This window comes from Lichenostomus cassidix, chromosome 1Aa (assembly GCF_008360975.1).
Source record: "Lichenostomus cassidix isolate B80296 chromosome 1Aa, HeHo_3.0, whole genome shotgun sequence".
In the NCBI taxonomy this organism is placed as follows: Eukaryota; Metazoa; Chordata; class Aves; order Passeriformes; family Meliphagidae; genus Lichenostomus; species Lichenostomus cassidix.
The window spans coordinates 47521694-47543634 of NC_139480.1; the positions used below are offsets into that span (position 1 = coordinate 47521694).

Sequence of the window (21941 nt, forward strand, 5' to 3'; positions counted from 1 at the left end):
CCTGGTCACCCCTCCTGGTGAGCAGCAGCCTCCTGTCCCAGGCTCACAGTGTGGAGCACCTCCAGCCCCATCCAGGACATACAGTGCAGAGGTGGGTGAGTCCATTCTGATGTCTGGGTAAATTCCTGGGTGCTCCAGGTCCTTTACCTGAGAGAGTCACCAGCTGTGACACACGAACACAAGGACAAAGAGCCGGGATGGGCAGGGCTCATGGGAAAGTCACTTTTAATGGTTTATTGCCAATGTTACAAAGGTTGACACATGGTCAGACAGGCGGGAACCACACCAGAGTTGTAAAAACACCAACAAGTCTAGGGTTTTAGTTTATTTCCTGAAAAAAAAATCCAACAGTTTGCCTTGGCCAAGCTGACTGCATGGCCTGGGGATGCCTGGAGCCTGAGCCACAGTTGCCACAGCCCCTGGGAGAGCCAGGCTTCAATCTGGCAGTGAGATGGGCCAGAGGGTCCCATGGCAGTCCCCACACCAGCATGGGTGGTCCTCCCAAATTCACAGGGCCCAGCTGTCCTGCATTGCACCAGCCTTGCCCTGCTCCTCTCCCCACTTAGTCCTGATGTGCAACAGCGGCAGCAAAAAAGGTGGCACACACCCCACTCCATCCATGCTGAGGAGCAGCAGTGCCAGCAGCTCCTGCTGAGCAGGTACTCTGGGAGCTCCTATCACCTCCTGCCCTGCTCAGGGGGTCCTGCTGGCACCCCACTGTCCCCAGTCCTGCTTTGAACCCTTTAAGATGCTGGTAGTTCCTGGAGCATCAGCACCGTTCCCCTGGGGTGAACTCAGGACCAGCCCAGTGTCCCTGTCCCAGTGCCCTCTGCCCTGTCCCTCCCTGGGGCTGTGGGAGCCCACCTGGCCCAGGTATGGCAGAGAAGACCAAAAACGAAGTTTGTGCTTTGTATACGAGACCCTGCCTACGCTGAGGGGCTGGGGAAGAGGTGGCTGCGCTTGCCCCATGGCTGAGACTGCTCAGACCCCTCAGCCCCTCACCACCCCAGCAAGCTACAGACATGCACACACACACACACACACACACACGCGTGGGAAGGGGGGTCCCCAGGGGGCCAGGGGCAAGAGAAGGAGGAGAAAGTGTCTGTCTCCCCAAAACCACGCCAGCACCGAGCCAGAAAAGTGCGTTACTGCCCAGCAGCAGTGGGGAGCACAGAGGTGCCAAGTGCCCCCTGCCCTGTGCCCAGGTGCAGCCCCCCAGGCACAGCACCGAGCACCCCAGGTGCCCTGCCAGCAGCTGTTTGCTTCTTAAAACTAAAGTTTTGCTTTCTGTAAACCACTCACCTCCCCGTGGCACCGCTGACCTGAGATCTTGTGATGGAGGGCTGTGGCTCAGGTGGGTGCTGTGAGCTGCCAGCGATGGGGATGGGTCTCAGCCACCCAGACCCCGCACAGTGATATGCCACCCCACACCACCCTGTTTTGTCCCTGCGCCAGAGCATGTCCCACTCCTGCTGTCCCACTGCGGACCGAGTGGGGTGCCAGAGTGAAGTACAGGAGGATGAGCTGAGCCACCCAGCCTCTCCCCACTCTCTCCTGCTTTCAGCACCTGCTTCAGCCCAGTGCAGCTGGAGGGCTGGGGGGTAGGAGTGGCTCCTCTGTTCCCCATGGCTTCGGGGGCAAGGAATGGAACATGGGGCTCGGTGCTGCCCCCGGAGCTGGGGGACGGTCAGGAAGGGCTCTGCTTCCCCTGTCCCCCTCGACAGACACTTACAAACACACACAGAGAAAGGAAACAACCTTATAAAAGACACTGAACGCAAACGCCTGCATGTTTGGGGGCAGCCCCGGCCCCGCCGCCGCCTCGCCTCCTCCCACACCCCTTGCGAGCGGCCGGGCAGGCTTGCTCCCTGGGGCTGAGTGGCTGGCGGGCCCCCCGGGCGCCTAGGAGCCGATGATTTGGCCGGACCATGTCTCGTGCTTCGTGTGGGGCGCCAGGTTGGTGAGGACCACCTCCACCGCCTGGAACTTCTGGTTCTTGGGAGGGATGGGGCAGACCTTGTATGTCACCTCGTCCCCCTCCACCGGGACGTACTCCCCCTCGATGCTGCAGGAGAGGAAAGGAGAGGTGGTGGCGGTGGGGCCTCAGCCAAGAGATGGACCCCTGCCCCGGACCACCCAGGACCAAGGAAGGCACCGGACCCACCAATTGTGCCTTGGGAAAGAAAACCCACAGGTGATGGGGGGTACAGGACCAGCAGAGACCCATCTCCACCCCACGGAGACATCCACACCCCAGCCCACAAGTCTCCGGCCCCATGCTGATGGCATGGCTCCCCTGGGGTCTTCCAGCACCGCACAGCCCCGGGACTTACTCAGACACATGCACGAAAATGTCCTCTGAGCCATTCTCTGGGGTAATAAACCCATGGCCCTGGGAGCGAGAGAACTGCTTGCAGACACCCTTGAAGATGGGGCCAGCGGAGGCACGTGCTGTCCTACAGGAGGAAAGGGAAGGAGATTTTTCACTAGTGGCCCTCGCCCAGGCGGCAGCAGAGGGAGAAACCTTTTCTATGAACACATGACGGTTCCGGGGGAAGCACACAGCACCCACTCACAGCACTCAGGGCAGGTGCATGCAGTGGTGCTGGGCACCACGATGGCAAAGTGCACCGGGTGTAAAGGGTCCTGCAGGTGACCACGGCTCAGCTGGATGGTCCCAAACCCACATGCCAGGTACTTACGCCGAGTAGGTCCTGGTCCTCTTGGTGGGGAGGGGGCTGGGCAGGTCCCGCAGCAGGAGGTTGCCCCGCTCCCAGATGCGGCTGCCCTCCCGCTGGAAGGGGAAGGTGGGCCACACCGGCGACTTGGGGGAGTGCAGGGGTGGCACCACCGGTGGGGTGCTGGAGTCCGATGACATGGTGGGGTCGGCGGGTTCCTCCGTTTTGGGATCGGGCAGGTGGGCAGCAGGAGAAAGGATGCCCAGGTGTGTGGGCCGACTGCCGGTGACCTGGGGAGCAAAAGGAGCTGGGGGTTATGGGCCCTTCTGTGAGGCTTTTGGCACAATTTCCTGTCAGGAATTGTCCCTCTGCTTCCAGCCATCTGTGGGAGCAGGCAGCATGCTGCCAGCCTTCTGTATAGGACACCAACCTCCAGCACTGGGAATTTCCCCAGGAAGCCTGTCCCAGCTTGGAGCCACCTGCGATGTTCCAGCAAATCAATCAGTCCCAAGGGAAGAATTTGGTTTGTTCAACCTTTCAATTGCCAGGATAATCCCACATATTTGAGATGAAATCACTAATAAGCACACCCTGGGAAAAGAAGCAGTGGAGCATGGGCTGCCACAGGCAGGAACTATTTTGGGAAGGATGCCCATGCAGTGCCAGCATGCCTGGGCCTCCAGTCCCAGCCTCTGAGATCTTCCCCCATCCTAAGATTTCTGATAAAAAGGTGAAGAAAAAAGGCTGAGACAACAGATAGGTAGGTCAAGATCAGGAGTCTGAGATCTTCTCAGCACAAGAGGCTGCTTCAGCCCCATAGGATTTAGGACATAACCTCAGCCCCAGCCAGCAGCTGCTGCCCACCCAGGCACATTCCTACAGGAAGCAGGAACATCAGGAGACTGTGGGAGGCTGCCAGCAGCCCTCACACCCCTCAGGCACCTCAGTCAAGCCACTACACAAGCACAACCTCCTGCTGCTGCCATCATCAGGTTCCAGTTTCTGGCTGGCATCATGCAGTTTGCAAGGAGTTAAAGCCCTAAGGGGCAGAAACCCTGCAGACAGAGCAATCGCAATTGTGGGCACTCTTGTCCTTGCTGAAGCACCCCAGCATGAAATTGTAGGAGTTGTGCATTTCTAAGCCTCCCAGATGCTCTGATGTGTGATCAGCAGTGCAGCCGCTTGCTCATAAAGGCCTTGCTCTGTTGATTTTTCTTCCAGTCAGTTGCTGCATCTGACGCTAGTGCCTCTGTCCCAGGGTGCCCCATGCCAGGGGTTGCTTGGGACACCTCTTTTTGGGTGCACTGGGTTGGGGCTCACCCATCTCCATCACTCTTCAGGCTCAGGAGTTTTCATCACCTGTAGCTGAGGAGCCCAATATCTCATGGGGTTACCAACCCCTTCCCCACCACCCCCTTCAGGCACTGGGGAATGCAGCATCTTTTGGGACAACGCCTGCACACACCAGGAAACCCAGAGGATATTTAATTTCTTTTCTGACTTACTGTGGCCCAGTGAGTCACAAAGGCCCTGGGGGGATGTGCAAAAGGGGGTCACCTCCACTCTGAAATTAGCAGGCACCAAGGACATGGGAAAAGATTTCTAGAGCAGCTGAAGTTTCAAGGAGGGACCAGGCAATTCCTGTTCCACTCACCCACCTCGACTTGCTTCCCCTGCCAGGGGTTGTGCCTGCTGCTGGGCTCCCATGGCTGCCAGTCCAGCTTGGATGCTGCCATGGGATGCTGCCCATGTGGGTCTCAGCCAGCACTGTAACAGCTGCCCCCTGTCAGCATCTCCTTCTCCCATTCCCAGGCTCAGGCTCCCCATATCCTTCCTCCATGCCTAAGAAGTTTGGAGAGGCTCAGGGAGAACCCAAGCGAGACACCCCAAAGCCAGGCCAGACACCAAACTGCTTCACAGCTCCCATCTGTGCCCCCATTTGACTGCCCTGCCTCTGCTAGCGAGCAGCCTAGGTCACCAAAAAGTGATGTGGTCCCCATGCATTGCTGCAGGATCCGTCACCTTCCCAGGAGGTATCAGGATTGGAAGAATGGGATGATTTGGGGTAAATGGCCCTCAGTTCTCTGCCACATCATGAAGCTGTCACTATGAAAACGGACTCACCGTGGCGTGCCTCCTCTGTGTGGCTTTCACTGACAGAGGAGGCCTTCCCGTTCCCCCACCAGCTTAGGGACAATGGAGGGTATTTAACCTGAATAAGGATGCTTGGAGCAAACTATTAGTATGCTGAGGGAGTTGGTTGGCATCCACAAGGGGCTGGAAAAATGGAAGTTTCCCAGAGGCAAAATTAAAATAAGAGGCAAAGGGGTCTGCAGGAGGGGGAGCTTGCAGGAACAAAAGGATGTGGGCTGGTGAAGTAGCAAGAGTGGGTTTTTCCCAGGTTTACATGTGGGACCAGCCTAGGCTTAGGCACCCTGGAAGGCTCCCTGGTTTGGGGGACGAGCGGTGGTGGAGAATGGGAGCGTGCTGGGCACCACTGAGGAGGCAAACAGTCTGCTCCTGAGAGCTGAGGGCAGCAGCAGAAGGTGTTGTCCTGGGCTGCTGTTTGCCCACAGGAGCTGAGCTTGCTCCATGTGGGAGAACAAGCGAGGTGCAATCATCCACAGACACTCTGGGGGGTCTCTGGGTGGCCCATGGGGATGTGGGGGGGAGCCCTGGTGTAGGGTGGTGGCTCACTGGGATAAACACAGGGACAGGGCACAGCAAGGCTGGAGGATCCCCATCCTTGGGGGATGCAATGCCCAGACATGTCCCTGAGCTCTATCTCCTGTTAGGAGCAGGGGCTGGAGCAGGGACCCCCACCCTGTGTCTACACCAAGGCTGTCTCCCACAGCCAGCAGCACTCTGACCCTCTTCAGAACCTGGATCAAGCATCCCAGATTTGTGGGTCAGCCTCGGTGCCCAGCAGTTAAGTGCCTGGCTTTGCCAGTGCTGGTGAAGCCGAGGCTGAGTAGGAGCTCTGGCACACGGGGGACTCCAGGGCGGTATCCTACCTCCCACCTCATTTAAATCCCTGCTGCAAACAAAGGGACCGAGGAAATTAAACTCAGCACAAAAGCAGGCTGAGAGAAGAGGGGGACACAAGCATATTTTTGCCAGTGTCTACTCCCCTCCCAGCCCAGACAGAGATCAGGGAAAACCTCTACTGACCTTCTTCCCTCCTTGCTCTCCACCCCACCATCCTTGCCCCAACCCTTTCTCCACAATGCAGCCCCAGCAGGCGACAAGGATGGAGTACCTCGGCACAAGAGGCATTTTCACCCTTCCTCAATCTCCTGCGGTCACAGTAACCTCTGCTGGGGATGAGAACATCTCTTCCCACCTCAGGTCTCTCCCGGCCTGGCTGGCTCCACCCGACGACCCTATGTCCATCCCACGCACGTATACAGTGCAGGGACGAAATCCGGGTCATTTGAGGAAACAAGCGGAGAAACTGCAGCAGCCCGGCTCTGCCGCGGGGCATGGGAAGCCTTTCCAGCGTAAACATCCCCCGCTGCCACTGCTGGACCTCCACCTCGCTCCTCCCTGTCTCCTCTTGGAAGCTTTGCTCCGAGGGTCTCCCGGGGTGACAGTCCTCCGAGCCAAGGAGGTGTGTAAGTGGCTGCAAGCCCAGGGCTCCCTGGAAGGATGTTCTTCATAAAAAAATACCTCCTACCCTGTCCACCTTCTCTCCTCCCCGAAAAACCATCTCAAAGCCAAACCCCAGAGCCCTCTGGTGACAGGGACTTCTTTGGCAGCAGCAGCCAGCTTTGCTTTTATATTTTTTGGAGGGCAAGGCTCCCGAGCAAGCGGAGCTGACAGTCAGGAGCTCTTGCAGGCGGAGGCAGGAAACCCAGGCCAATTAAGGCAGACAGGCAGCAGACACATCAGCTTTTATCTTGAGATCCAAGTACCCCATTCATCAGCAGCGACTGAAAGGTCTTCGGTTTATCAAATAAAATCACTGTCTCTCTCCCCTTCTTTAAAGCCAAACACATTGACTTGGGTACTGGCTGTGACCTTGTTTAACTAAACAGCATTTCAAGGCCCCCTAGAAGAGGGGAAAGGGCCTTCTGAAGAGGCACCAGCCTCTGTCTGCCACTCCCCGTTCATTAGTGGCAGGGAAGAAAAACCCTCACGCTTCCTCGCCCGGGCGGGGGAATACATATTTAATTAGCTTAATCGCCCTCGGTGACTCGGCCCTCCCGTGCGGCGCTTCTTTGTGCTCCTTCCCATCCGCTGGAACCCCCGGGATGCCCAAGATGGATTGGCGGATGGGTAGCCGCTTTGCTGGCGGCCGTCACGCTCCGGCTCTGGACGTGACCCTTCAGCTGGCCAGACCGTCGCCTTTAGGAGCCATTCCCTTTCACGCCGCCGCTTCTTTGTAAATCCCCAGCTCGGATGCTGTCTGCCACCACACTCGGGTCTCCCGAGTGCCACTGCTCCCCCCACCCCAACCAAGGAGCTGGACCTTATTTTCCCTCTGCTGCCTTTTGCAGCAGTCTCCTGCAAGGGCTCTTCCATCCCACTCACCATCACGCTTTCTCCACCCCTTGCAACTGCCAGTGGCTCCAGTCTAAGAGCCAGGTTTACCACCCCTTTAAATCCACCCCAGTAGGAAAAAGGTCTCTGTATGTCAAAAAGACACCCCATCTCCACAGCCAGCTGCCAGCGGCCATCTCCTCATCCCGTGGAGCACAGAAAGCAATGCTCTGGCCCGCTGCCACCCTCGGGGAGGCTGATGCCCCCCCAGACCCAGCTTGTCTAGACGCAGGCTGAAACAGAGAAGAGCTACACCCCTCCAGACGCATGAGCGTGTCCCCAGAGCTCAATGCAAAAACAAAAATCCGATTTTTCAGCTGCTTGGCATATTCACTTGCCGAGGGACCCAACAACAGCACAGTGGCTAACAGACATCCCAGGGAGGCTGCCATGAAGGGCAGGAACCAGCTGGGGAACCAGGATGCCTCCAGGCAGGGGTTACCGCAAGCAGGGCCACCACAGCGCTCGCTGGGCTATGTTTCTCCATCCTTCCTTCCTCGGAGAAGGCTCACAGCCTTGGTGTCTGGCAGGTTTTTATAAATGCTGTCTCTGTCCGATGCTAATGAAGCCTCTCAGCTCCCCCCTCTCCCGTTTTTGGTTACCAGATCATGTTAAGAGTTAAATACCAAACAAAGCAATTTTCTCACCTATCCTGCATATTACAAACCCCTTTGCTGAGACAAATTACTATAGGAAAAAATAAAACTAGGTAGTTTTTGGGTAATGCACACTGACAGCGTCCCCTCCCCAGCTAAGCCAATCACACTCCCAACTCCAGAGATCTTTGCTGAGATAGTCTCGCCTACGATACAGCCTGCTTAGCGCTAAAATATGAATGTCACCTTTATGGATTGATTATAAAAAGCTCCCTTAGTCAGTGCTGGGCTGCCCAGTTCTCAGGGAGGCCATGAGGGAGAGCAAGCAGGCTGACAGATGCAAAGGAAAAGCAAAGGGAGAAACCATCATGGAGGCTTGCTTTACCTTTTAAACATATATGCATAATCATCACTCCCAAGTGCCAAGTTTGCGAGATTTGTTTGCTTTCTTGTGTTCGTTTTTATTTTTAATTAGCATAGCATCTGTTCAAAGACCTGGCACAAACATCTTCGTCCGTGTCCTTCCTTCCTCCTTTGTGGATCTAACTTGCCATCGGCAGGAATAGTGCAGCCAGTCCAACGAAATCCCAATTCCAGCCCCCATCACCATCAACCTGCTTTAATAAGTCAGATTTTTCACAAATTGCCTTCCGCTCATCCGGCATCCAGAGAGCTGGATCCTGTCTGAGCTCAGCCCTCCGTGGCAAAGCCCTGGATTATTTGCCCCCAAGCCAAAGCAGACGTGCAACATTGCCGTCGCCACCCCCAGGGGAGTTATTGTTCCTGAGGCTGGTGGGGAATAACCAAACCGGAGGAGGGAAGTCACGCTTCATCCTCACACCTCTCCATCGTCGAAAGGAAAAAGCAGGTTTCAAAGAAAAGGATGGTCCGTGAAGTTTAATCTCCAGCTACAATAGCCCGGGCACGCTGCATGGCCATTGTGACTCCCCTTACTCACCTCCTTAGCAGTGACGGGCTCCCTGGAGCTGCGCTCTGCAGAGCATCGGTGCTCGGAGGGGCCGGACGCTCCTCCGCTACCTTGCGAGGCTCAGCGGTCTCGGCTGCAGCCCGGCTCCGGGGGGCTTTGTCGGCTGGCCGCCTGCCGGCTGATGGATCTGCGGTATCTGATGTGTAGATGATGTGCGCCTCGAACACACACGCATCCGCACGCCTTCCCCTGACGTCAGGGCCGGGCCAGGGGGAGCGGGCAGGTGGGAGGGATCAGCCTGGTCATTTCTGAGCTAGGCTTAAAGGAGAAAGTCTGTATGGGGGCCGGAGGTGACGAGGGTCGGCCCCGGGGGGCTGCATCGCTCCGGTTACGCAAAGTGACGCACATCGGTGGCACAGCCGGACGCGGTGGGACAGCCCCACAGGCTGCAGGCATGGCAGGATGGGGTGTGCACTGCAGGCAGGGATGCGGACAGGGTCCCTCGCAATGGGTGAAACCTCTCTCCTGTCACCCCAAGTCCCACTGGTGCCCTGCAGCCGCTCTCCCTGCCTGCCCAAGCACCCCTGGGTACCACAGTAACCCCCGGTGCAGTAGGAGAGAACAGGTGCCCCAAATCTATCCTACTGTCCCACTCACCTGCACCATCACAAACCCAGGTGCTTTCTAAGGGTCTTATTTCTATCAGTGCACTGATAGAAAACCCCCAGCCCCGAAAGATCTTTCCTGTTTTCCCCTGGGCTTTTGTGACCATGATCAGGGGGGCATCTCTGCAGGCAGAGGTCATGTCATAAACTGGCCTGAGATTTTGTCTAGTCGGGATGTAGGGCAATGGGATGAGGACAGAATCGTTTGCTGATTCCATTGGGGAATAGGGTGAGGAGTAATGGGGTTTAAATTACAAAGAGCAAGATTGATGTTAGACATTAGGAAACACTTTCTTACAGAACAGACAGTTAATTACTCAAGTAGATTGCTTGGCCAAGCACCAGGGTCTCCATCACTGGAGGCTGGTAAGAACAGGCTGAGTAGGCATAACTCAGGGGTGGGAGAGGATTTAGGTGGTATCAACCTCATTTTGGAGTAGAAAGGTGGACCACACCAGCATCTTACCAAGCAAGTCCCTATGATCCTGGAATAAAATTTACAACAACCCTGAACAACCACGGTGCAGTGTCAGTGCTGCAGGGAGCTGTTATGGGCATCTTGTGACATGGGGTGGTTGTGGGTTGCTTTTGTTTCCTTAAACTCTTTCCAAGTAGCATACATGGTGATGCCAATTAGACCTGTTCCATGAACAACCTTGAGGGCTGCAGGGTGGCATACCAGTTGTGTGGGAAGCACAAGGCATGGCATAGATTCAGGAGACAGAGTCACAACTGCTCCACCTGGCTGTATCCATCCATCCATCCATCCATCCATCCAGGTACTGGGTGTTGCACTTGTGCTTTGGCAGAGGGATCAGATCACAAAGCACTTGTGTCTCTCCTGTCAATGAACTATAGTGCAGAAAAAGACAACATAGACAGAAGAGACCAGCCCATGGCAAGGCCACCAAGAAGCACTGAAGCCCCAGGTGCCAGTGGGTTCTGCCATTCCCCATCACATTCTGCTTGTGGCTTTTCAAATAGTTTTCCAGAATGGAAGCCCCATTAGGGCCCTACAGACCAGAAGGCTTTTCTTTCCAGTCTACCCTTCAGAGCTCTGCAAAAGAAGGGGAGGAGATCCCAGACACCTCTCAGTCTCCACTCTGTGTTTTTCCTGAAATGGCCTCTCCTTTCCTGGGGGGCAACTCCACACATCCAGACTAGGAGGGTCCTGAGCTGGAAATGGCTGGAAGCCAGAAGAGGCCTGGGTATGTGTAGTACAAGCACACCCTCTCATTTCCCAGTCATTTGTTTAACATTTGTACACTGAATATCAGAAATACCTGTACTCCATGTCTACCTGTGTGCCCAGCTGCATGAGCTAAACAATACGAACTGAACAGAGGAGACAAGAATCAGAGCTTCTCCCACATAAAGGCTGTTGATGGAAAGGGCACAGGGAACCTGAAGTATGTTTGGCTGGAAGGTGGCTCTGGGCATGCGCTGCAGCAGGGGAGGCAGAGAGTTTAAAGAGGAAAAAATGATAAAAGGAGAAGAGGGGAAGCTTTGATCAAGCAGAGAGTGGGAGTGGGGGTGCCAGAAATGCCTGCAGAGATGGAAGCAAAGGCAGGAGCACTGAGGACTTTGTACGTGAGAAGATACATAATTCCTTTGGAGTCAATCAAAGAAGGGCAGAACTGTCAAGATGCAAATTACCACTCACCTCCCCTAGCATCCCTGAGCCAGTTTTCTCCAAAAGCCATGGGGATGTGAGGACAGAGGATGTCTTAAACCAAGTAATTTGGGGGCTTCTTTCATTTTCCTCAAAGGTTCCAATCCTTCAGGTAACTTCAAATAGTATTTTCCAGTTTTCCTGTACAATCAAGAGAATGAGAAATGTCTGGGATTTTCTCTGAGGGACAGAAAAGCTCTTCTGCAACCCCTGGATTCCAGCAGCTAAAGCTTCAGAAAAAACCAAAACAACTCAGCAACAGAGATCCATGTGCTGAAATGCTGGAAAAGACCCAATACTTCTGAGAGAGACTCTAGAGACTTCATGGTTATGTGTGAAAGGGTATGTACAGGCACTGTGGATTTCTGGATACTCACCATGTCGGTACTACTGGGACAAAAAGAGACAACTCAGCACAACAAAGCTATGCACATCATCTCCAACAGCAAGACACTTCAGCAGCAGCATTAAATATAGTGTAACTCTGAGCACTACCAATAGCTGAGTTGAGGCAACACCCATAATTTACAGGGCAAAATTTGGCTTTTGTTTATGTTTTTACATTGAGGACAGAACTTAAAAAATGTGGAATTCCTCCAGGGAGAAAACCTAGGTGGGAACATAGCAACATCTGTCATGCGTAGACAGCCCAGGCACACACCACTTGGGATTTCGAAGGGGCAACCTGAAGAAAGTGAGACTGGAAATCATTTCCCACAGCCTGGGATGTTACTGGTGGAGGCTGAGGCAGATACTGACAGCCAGACTTGGCTCTGGTAGTGACTGTAGCCTGGTACCAGAGGCAGTGAAACTCATCTGACACTGCCATCACCAGCTTTCTCTCCAAACATTTCAATTCCGTTTCCCCGGAGCAAAATCAAAGCACCTGCAAGTTTCACCAAAATACACAGCAGCACAGAGAAGAGAAATCTTGTCCTCCTTACTGAGGAGTGGCCTGCAGCATGCAACCCTTGCTGGCCATCACAGAGCTGATACAGGAGACAGAGATTCTGCACATCTTGCTTGGTGCCTGCACTTTACAAGACACCAAAGACCTCCCTTATGGGACCCAAGACAGTAAGAAACGAGGCCTTGCAGACCTGCTGCTCACACAGCTGTTATTTGGGGGCTGTGGATAAGGCTGAAGGGAGATGTGTCTGCTTCATATCAGGCACACAAAAGCCCCCGATGGGGCATGGTTATTGGAAGCATGAAAAATGTTAGCTCAAGAACAGACTAGAAATGGAAGCACAGACTAGAAATGTCCAAATCCACTTCTCTCCATCTTCCATGTTCTCCCAGGTATCTCAGTATACTATTCCCTGAGCACATGCCCCTATTTAACCTTACAGTTCTTATATCCAAGCATCCAAAGTGATCACCTTGCCGAAACCAATAGTGCCCAAGTTCTCTTTCCTTTTGTGATACCAAAGCTATTTCTTCCCCTGCCTTCAGGACAGGGTTGAGAACAATTCTCTCTTCTGAAAAGGTGGCTGCAGACACCTGCAAAAGCTGCACTAGATAAAGGTCAAATCTTGCATTGCCAGATCTGCATGAGGCCAGGACAGAACAGCAAGGGATGTGGCATGTGTGCCAGCAAAACTGTGCTGTGCCGAGATTAGCGCAGCCGTGACTGGAGTGCAGGAGAGAAAGGAGCCTTTGTAAGACTCCCTGAAGTAGGACAAGAAGAGCAAGAAACACTGGGGATTTGGGTTGAGGTGTTCTGATAGAGCAGTGTCTCCTGTGCTGGCAGCAGAGCTCCTTGCTGAGACAGTAGATGCTGCTCCAAGAAATTCTGCTCTTCTCAGGTGACAAGGGAAATCCTGTTTCTGGGCCCCCCATTTAATACAAACATGCCAAACATGGGCAGAGCAGCCATTTTTATTAAAAAACCAAAACAAATGCACAACCCAACAGATCCTGGTGAAACAGAGTAAATGCAAAGAGATCAAAAACTCCTGGTCCAAGACAGGTATCTGGTTAATGAGGCCTAACTATGGTATTTCCAACCTTGTTTTCCTTCTCCTGTTCCCAGACAGCTCAACATTTAAACTTACCTAAACTGCTCGTTACTGTCCCACCACACGCTGCTGGGGAGCATGGGGGATGACACACTTAGCCTTGGCATCAAAGCCACTATGCTGACAGTGCAGTTTTCACTGTCAGCCAGGGATGTTTGGTTTTCCTGGCAGATCTTTTTTTAAACACACTTCAAACAGCCTCCTTTCATTTCCCCTGACAAATCTCAGACGTTAGCACACCCCCTTGTTTTCTGCCATCCTTCATGCTGCTTCTCCCTCACACTGATTCTCTCACTGCAGAATGCACCAAGGCCTCAAAAATTATATGATGGGTTGTTTTCCTTTTGGCAATTAACACTCAGAAATTATTCCAGCTCCGTGTGGTAGCAGCTTGTCCCTGACAATAACCTTGACCTAAGCATTGGGCAAATGCAGCTGTTAGGAGCTCACAGGTGCAAAGAGGATTATAAAACCACACGGGTTTACTGGAGAGGTGGGAAAACAGCTGAAGAATTGGCTATCAGAGAGGCAGAGATTTTAATCTTTGGGCTCCTGAGCGCAAGGGAGACATGGAGCTCCTGGAATAGGTCCAGCAGAAGGCAACAAGGATTATTGGGGGACTGAAGCTCCTCTTGTACAAGGAAAGGCTGAGGGAGCTGGGCCTCCTCAGGATTGAGAAGACTGAGAAGGAACCTCGTCAATGTGTATTAATATCTGAAGGGTGTCAAGAGGACAGGGCCAGGCTCTCCAGTGCGGTGCCAAGCAATAGTACAAGAGGCAATGGGGGAGAAACTGAGGCACAGCAAGCTCCCCCTGAATGTGGAGAAGAACTTCTTTACTGCACAGGTGAACAGGCACTGGAACAGATTGATCAGAGAGGTGTGGAGTCTCCCTCACTGGAGAGGGAATGCAAGAACCCTCTGCATGCAATTCCTGTGCCATGTACTCTGGGATGACCATCATACCAAACTGGCTAGGAAATAAACTTTCTGACACAATCTGAAGCATTAGAAAGCAGGTATTCTTTATCTATGTAGGACACATAGAATATCTGAAATTTTCTATTCTCTGTGTTTGTATTTGTCTGTATTTGTATATATATATACGAATGTATATATATATATATGTATATATCTCTGTATTTGTCAACCGTGCTTAATGAGGGAGGTCGGACCAGATGCCACACTGCAGTCCCTTCCTACCTCACCTGTTCTGTGCTTCTGTGATCTCTGCTACCCTATCTGAAGCTTCCGGAAATGATAATATAAATCAGAACAACCGCACTTGTGAATTGTTTCATCTGCCGCACGGGAGAACCGCCCGGGGCAGAGGGAGGGAGGAGGGAACTACACCGCACAGGGCACGCGGCCGGTAACAGCCTTTGCACGTTTATATTGGCCAAACCCAGCCTCTGCCGGGGGTCACCGGACACCGGCACGCCCCGGGCACGGCGGGTGAGCAGCCATGCCCGCCCCGCCCCGCCTGAGGGGGACAAAATGGCGGCCGCCCCGCCCCGCCCCGCCCCGCCTCGCGTCAATCAGGGCGCGCGACCCGCCCGCCGAGCGCGATTGGCTGCGGCGGCGGCGGAAGCGGCGCGAGGCAGGGGCGCGCGGCGGGGCGCGGCGTGGGTCCGCGTGCGGCGGGTGGGTGAGGGGCGCAGCCGCCATCCCGCCATCCCGCCATCCCGCCATCCCGCCATCCCGCCTTCCCTCAGCCCCTTTTCCCTCGGGACAGCCGCGACAAAGCGTCCCCCGAGCTCCGTGCCACGCGAGGGGTGGCTTCCCGGGCCCGGCTCCCTGCGGCGCTCCGGTTCCCGAGGCTGTTGGCGTCTCGTCGCCCCCCGCCACCATGTTTGTGCTCGTGGAGATGACTGACACTGTGAGAATCCCTCCCTGGCAGTTTGAAAGGAAACTGAACGAGTCCATTGCTGAAGAGCTAAACAAGAAATTGGCCAATAAGGTAAAACGTGGGTCCCGTTTTTACTGCATCCCGTAGGTTGATGCAGGCATCACAACATCCCCGAGCGTTTCTCCCTTTTATTCGTGCCTGCTGAGGTGTGTGGGTGAGGCGTCAGAGCGGTTTGAGTAAGAAGGCCATCTCCAGCGACGGTAAACAAAGAAACAACCATGTATCCTCTCAAAGGGGACGTATTTCTAATGGCTGATGTTGTAATGGGAAGATACTGAGAAACCTGATGGGGAAGAGGAGCATGGAAAAAGAAGTGAGAGCAATTGCTGGTTTGTGTTTGGAGGAGCTATCCAAAATGCAGGATGAAAAACAAATGCAAACTAACCCATCCAGCAGGGAATTTAAAGAAAAAAGACTGTATAAACACAGTAGAACAGTAATACTGGAAGAGAAATGAAGGTGTTAACAGCTCATTGAATTGAAATACAGTGTGGCAGTGAGAAGTTGGTGCAGCACATAAAAAGTGTTTTCTGGTGGACCTGGAGGTCACAATTTCCCTGTGCAGCCTGGGACTGTGATGAGCACATGGCTGTCAACACGAGGCAGGTGCAAAACTCAAAATGCAGCTGTAAATGTCGAGGGAGCTCAGAAGAGCAACCTGAAGGGATTGAGGCCTGTGAATAGCAGATTATACAGGCAGGTTATGGAAAGCAAAAGTCTTCCTTCATCCACTGATTACTGGTAGATGCCTCAATTTTTGTAGGCAGTGAAGCTGTCTCGGAAGTAGCAGAGAAACTAAGAACTCACCTTGTGTCTCCCTGAAGCTAATATAATTTATGACAAAGGCAAGCCTAGAGGCTTCTGCGAATGTAAATCTAGCAAAAAGTATGCATAGCCTTTGGACAAACTGTGGGGCTGGTGGATGATGTCTGTGGGGAGCTGTTACTGCCTTGGCAGATCAAATTCTCTCACTGCTGACAATTTCCCCAAGGGTTTCTGTTTGTAGCAGTGTTCTTTCCAGTGCCAGCGAAAATGTGCTCCCATAACACTTGAATTTGGGTTCCCCTGTGCTGCTGGTGGTGTTGAAGGCAGTGTACCAAAACAGCCTCCATCCCCTCTCGCCACCCCTCTGTTGCTGCCTTTTGAAAAGGTGTGGAAAATGTATGAATTCCACACTTTGCTTGATTTAAGCTGGTGGGTTGCTTGATTTACTACTTTTAATTTTTTTTTTTTCTTTTATCAGGTCGTATACAATGTTGGGCTCTGCATCTGTCTGTATGACATCACAAAGCTGGAAGATTCCTACATATTTCCTGGGGATGGTGCATCACATACCAAAGGTAAGTGCTTTTTCCTCAGTTTATTGTGTTGCAGAAGGTTAATTAATGGAAATCTAAGCTGAGTTCAGTTGCTAGGGAAAGTAACAGCCTTAAGTTCACAGCCTTAACTCTATTCCTGCAAGAGGAACGTGGTGAAAGTCTCTTATTTTGAGTTTTAGGTACAAATACAGCTTAAAATAGCCAGTCTTGCTTGCCTTCTCCAGCAGCCCATCTCTGTTCTACAATTAGAGCCATAAGTGTGGTGTAAGGAAGGGGTTAATTTAATTAAAAATCATTAAACGTCTGTGCATAAAAAATAAGTTGTAATAATTGGTCTGCATTTCTCTAGTATTTTTTTCTTTTTGAAGCTTATTTTCCCTAGCTAGGATGTTGAAACCTCTTTCTACATACAGCATTTGCACAGCATTTGATGCTCATCCTAGCTGGAAGTTTTACGACATTTTTGTTGAAACTTAGACAGATCTGGTTCATCATACATTTCTGTGGGTTTTGGTTTTTTTAATAAGAAAAGACTTTTCTTTACTTGGACTCTTGGCAAATCGGAGTCAAAACTGCAAGTGAATGCATAAAAGCAGATCTCTTTTTTTTATTTTAAGTTAGCACAAGGTTTTAAACTGGTAAGAGATGCATTTTTCTAGTTTCAGTTTGCAATGTGCTTAGTTAGAAACATTTTATCGAGCTTGGATGAAAAATCCAGTTATGTTAGAGAAACTTATTTAATCTGATAATATTTGATATAAACTATTTCATTTTAAAAAAATACAGCATTGCAGACAAAGAGAAAAGGCAGAAGTGTTACGAGAAGGTATAATTTAAGCTGATACTCTTGATCTTGAAGCATTGTGCAGGAATACTTCCATCATAACTTAATCAGAGGCCCTGCTCCATGTTTGTCATCTTACACTTTCTTCCTGTGGACTTCTTGCAAAACTGAGGAGTTGGGAACAGGACACTGCTGATCAGCTGCTGCCAGAATTTGTACAAACCAGTTAGGAATCAGAGCTCTTATTCCTGTTTATCTATCGAATCAGTGCATGTAAAGAAATTGTAAAAGAAACTGGGTGTCTTAGAGGGCATATAGGATGTGGGATTTTGTTTTAATGGCTGCCACCATGTGGAAGAACTATAGTTCACTAACATGGACATAACACTAATGATCTGTTTTCTTTGAAGTGCATTTCCGCTACGTGGTCTTCCATCCCTTCCTGGATGAGATTCTGATTGGACAGATTAAAAGCTGCAGTCAGGATGGCGTCCACGGTAAATTGCAACTTCTGACATTAGGGACACATGAGCTGCAGAGTTCTTGGGTCAGAGTTCAGAGTTCTTGCTGAGACACTGATTTTGGGTGGAATGATGCTCTCTGTGGGCTGGTTAGAGGCTATTACTGGCCTCTAGTGCTGCTCTGATCCGAGGGTGGCTGGTAGTTCGAGCCTGGCAGCTTCCCCTGACCTTGATGGTTTTGTCTGCACTCCCCTTTCCTTTTGCCCAAGAATAACAGGCAAACCTGTCTGGAGCGTAGATTGGATTCCTTTCCCTGCTTCAGTTAACAGAACTTGTTTTTTTCAAAGTGGAACTATTGGCTTGTGTTGGTCTGATGTATTTTCCCTATAGTTCTGTGCAAATTCATGTTCATTTCCTGTACCTGAAAATGTGGCAGGGAAATGTCTTTGTGAGCACAAAGTGCTGCCAGAGTCGTGGAATACATAATTGATGAGTTGCTTTCTTTTTCTCTAGGAGTCTTCCATGCAAAGGAGCTCTGCTGCTCAGTTGTTAAATTGGGACAATAAGGTTACCTTGGCTGCATTTGTTGCTGAATTTGGGCACAGTCCATTCCCTGATAAAATTCAACATCATGAAATCTTAAGAGGGATGTGGGGGCTGTTCGGACTTTATATTGGTCTTTATTTAACATACTACATCTGTGATTTCTAAGCTCTTTTCTGTCACAGACCTCTATAGCATCTGACTCATTTCTTGGAACGCTTTCATTTCCATTCCTGATCCAAACAACCTTTTCCTTTCCCAGCGGGCACGAAGACTGTGCCCTCTGTTTCTGTATGTACTTTCAGCTGGGTGGTTGCTTTGCTGCCAACTGAAATTGAGCGTTGTGGCTCAAAGAATAATTCCTGCATAATCTCTATGTCCTTCCTGAAAGAGGAAGGAGGATGATCCTAGAAATGCATTTCAGGAATCGCTGTGGAACATCATTTGCAAAGAATTGTTTCAGTCTTAATCAAATTCTTTTCCCCGCAGTTTCTATTGGATTCTTTGATGATATTGTCATCCCACCAGAATCCCTGCAGCAGCCAGCTAAGTTGTATCCTTTGATCACCTTTGATAACTTTACTACTTCATTTCAAAAGATTGTGCAGTGCTGGCCCAACAGGCATTCACCACTGCAACAATGAAGGTGCTCAGCAGCAGAAGCTAAGCCGTTGTGTCGGGCAAGTCCCGCAGACTGTTATCACAGCTAGACAGGCCCTCACGCTCATTAGGTTTTGCAGGATCATTGTGCCTGTTGATAGAAATGAATGGCAGTGTCCCCTGAACAGCCGAGTTGTAATCCCTGCCTCCAGTCTTGGCTGCTGCTGAAGATAGAGTGCAGGTCTTACCACATCATGTAATGTCTGCATACATGTGTGTCTGATATGCTTCAGTGTGGTAGGTGAGGTTGTCCTGGGTCTGAGGAGGTTTGCTTGTCTGGGGGTCTCATCTGTTTTTGGCTTTTTTTAGGGGGTGGGTACACCAGCAAGTGTACACCTTGAAGCAGGAAAATCAGAAAGATGAGGGTCCTGAGCTGCACAGACAATGACCTGGGACAGCACATAGTGGTTTGGGAAATAACTGTGAAAAGGCTTTGAATTGAATCTATTCTCAGAACCGTCAGAAAGTGATCTGTCAAACAGAATACTGATTGTTTCCATCCTTAATCCTTGGCATGGCCAGTGATGAAGCAGAGCAGGTGTGGGTGTGGGAATATGAGACAGAAGAAGGGGCCCACGACCTTTACATGGACATTGGGGAAGAGATCCGCTTCCGAGTCGTGGATGAAACGTTTGTCGATACGTCACCGACAGGTCCAAGCTCTGCAGAGGCTTCCACTTCAAATGCCACAGAAGAAGTCCAGAAGAAAGAGGCACCCTACACTCTTGTGGTAACTACATGCATTAATTCATACAGTCTTGAGAGTGTTGTGGTTTATTCAGTGTCTAAAATAGCATCCCTTTCCCAAGGAACTGATTGCTTTAAGCTGACCATGAAGCAGAGTCACAAAATGAAAGGAGTGAAAAAGGGGAGAAATGAGATTGTTCTTGTGGTTGCTCTGTTTGCTGAGTGTTTTCATTGGAACACTTGGTGGTTGGTGGTTTCCCCTGGGAGGCTGATTTAAAGCAAGCTGTGCACAATGAAGAGCTGGGAGCAACACGTCAAGGTTTATGGAGCAACTGAACAGTCTTCCCTTGCAGTGTTCTGGCATAAAACCCACCTGAGTATGAGGCCTGAGAAAGGTGGATCTGAATCAGTGACAGCTGTGTTCCATAGCTTAGAGGGGAGAGATGTTGTTTTTGGGCATTTTCCTCTATTCTCTATGCAACTTACAATTGCATATTCTCATCTTCTCTCCGTGAACAGGGATCAATCAGCGAGCCAGGCCTGGGCCTCCTGTCGTGGTGGACAAACAGTTAGCTGCCATCAGAGCCTGCTCCACAGAAAGTCTTTCCGGTGGATGTTTGGGGGTAATGGGACTCTGCTGGTGCTCACTGCTCTTCTGAAGCTGAACGAGAAATTAGACCTGCCATTCTCTGTTTTCCCTACAGCTTCCAAGCTGCCAGAGACAGTCAGTTGCTCTCAAGGAATGTGCAGAAGTGAATTTACAGGCACAAAAAACATTGAGCACAGCAGCTACAAACTCAGCTGGAGCTTTGGTCTATTGGCCCAGAGGGAAAATTGTGGAGGTCTTTACTTGCTTGAATTAAGGAAGGAGTTGACTTCAGTGAGTAAAAGCAGAAGAGAATACATGTTGGGAAGTAGCACTTCTTAGACTGGGAGCTTGATCTCAGAGGGGTAGAAACCTGCCCTTCTTTTGACAGGAAGTGAAGAAGAGACAGCAAAAGAGTTAGTAGAGGTGCAGTACTCTGGAGACCTGGAAAATGCTGCTGCTGGGAGAGCAGGGGAGGTGGTGGTGATGTTCTGCTAAGAATGGGAACTTCACCTGTGGATGAAGTCAGCCAGAAGGAACAGGAATGACAGTTTACCCAAAAGAACTCAGGCTTAGTGAAGATGACCAGTGTGGAAAACTACAGGCTGCTTATTGTGCTGAATGGAATGACTTCAGTGGATGGGCTGTATTTATTCAGAATGAGCTAAACATTGCAGGAGTTTGACTGAAAATATGTAATTATGAACTGAAATGGACCATGGCTGCTTTGAGCAAGCTAAATCCTTGTTTGTGGGGGGCTTGTTAATACTGTAAGTGGAATAAATAATAAAAAGCACACTGCCTGCCTTCCTGTACAATTTGTGGGGAAACTGTTAGCTTCCTGCCCAGCAGGAAGAAAACACTTGCCTCCTGCAGCTTAGCTACTTGGATTTCAAGGCAGACAGTGTTGAGACCTATGCCTTGCTCTGTGCTAACAGCCAATGACAAACAATTGCCATCACCCTCCCTGACAGCAGTACAAGGAAAGGAGGGAACAAAACAGTGAGTAAAATCTATGCAGGGCCCATTGCCAAGAGAGTGATGTTGCATATAATTACAAAGCCAGCCACGTTTGGCAGGAAGGAGCTGTAATTCCCTGGGACAGTGGGTCTGCTTAACCTCCAACTGTGAAAACAAAGCCTGAGTCACCAGTGCCCTCCCTGCAGCGTCGTTAGAACCCCTTAATTCCCAACTGTTACTCCCGGTGCAATGCCCTAATTAAGAGAACCTAGAATTCTTTAGGTTCACATAGTAACTGAGGTCCATCTGTGCAGACACTAAGCTTACTGAAGAGCAGCAGTGCTCAGACACACAGCCACCTAGCTGGGATGGAAACAATGGTTTGCAGAAACCCCCCAGCTGTTTGTATAGGTGCAAATCTGGGTGAAACAAGTGAGGAGCTTCCACACAGGCTGTTCTGGGGTAGTGCCAGAGCAGGGGCAAGAAAACAGTCAAGGTACTCCAAGTAGCCATTTTGCTCAGCTCCTTTTTGACAGGGTCAGGGCTCCCAGGAGTGTAGTGAGGTGGCTTTGTGTGCTGTTCTCATGAGAGACTCCTCAACATCCATCTGCTCTAAGCTGTGCATTAGAAACTAGCTTAGTGTGCAGTGCTGGGAAAGTAGATACAGCAGACGCTCTTTGCAAGTTTTGTCATCACTGCAATAGTGGCACTTGCCCTGGACATGAATGTAGGGGGAAGATGGTCATAATCACAAGTATAGCCTGCAGTCGGTTAATGTCATGAGCTAAACAGTCCAAGAGAGCTGTGAAGACACTTTTTTTACCATGTTGACTTATTGTGGTTTTTTTACTCCATATAGCAGTGATTGACAAGAAGTTCTTTCCCACCCTCCCAGCAACAGTGACAGGGATTATGATGATGAACACAA

The 21941-nt window shown here is 51.1% G+C and overlaps 2 protein-coding genes across 4 annotated transcripts; one reads left to right on the top strand and one right to left on the bottom strand.

The window, feature by feature from the left end:
- Positions 1 to 208: 208 nt before the first annotated feature.
- CSDC2 (cold shock domain containing C2) lies at positions 209 to 14584 on the bottom strand. 3 transcript variants are annotated; one of them, XM_085048554.1, is made up of 5 exons: positions 14313 to 14584; positions 11076 to 11225; positions 2706 to 2971; positions 2337 to 2459; positions 209 to 2068 (listed from the first exon to the last, which is right to left on the bottom strand). In XM_085048554.1, exons 2-5 carry the CDS (start codon positions 11085 to 11087, stop codon positions 1906 to 1908), a joined length of 564 nt encoding a protein of 187 aa, XP_084904680.1. In that variant the 5' UTR covers positions 11088 to 11225; positions 14313 to 14584; the 3' UTR covers positions 209 to 1905. The 3 variants fall into 3 exon arrangements, with proteins under 3 accessions (XP_084904680.1, XP_084904696.1, XP_084904688.1); XM_085048570.1 differs by lacking the exons at positions 11076 to 11225; positions 14313 to 14584 and adding exons at positions 3112 to 3272; positions 8778 to 9035; XM_085048562.1 differs by lacking the exons at positions 11076 to 11225; positions 14313 to 14584 and adding an exon at positions 8778 to 9033.
- A 116-nt stretch (positions 14585 to 14700) lies between these two features.
- On the top strand, positions 14701 to 20851 carry POLR3H (RNA polymerase III subunit H). Its single transcript, XM_085048604.1, has 6 exons — positions 14701 to 15064; positions 16257 to 16353; positions 17527 to 17613; positions 18610 to 18673; positions 19303 to 19510; positions 19987 to 20851. Exons 1-6 carry the CDS (start codon positions 14954 to 14956, stop codon positions 20038 to 20040), a joined length of 621 nt encoding a protein of 206 aa, XP_084904730.1. The 5' UTR covers positions 14701 to 14953; the 3' UTR covers positions 20041 to 20851.
- Positions 20852 to 21941: the final 1090 nt, after the last annotated feature.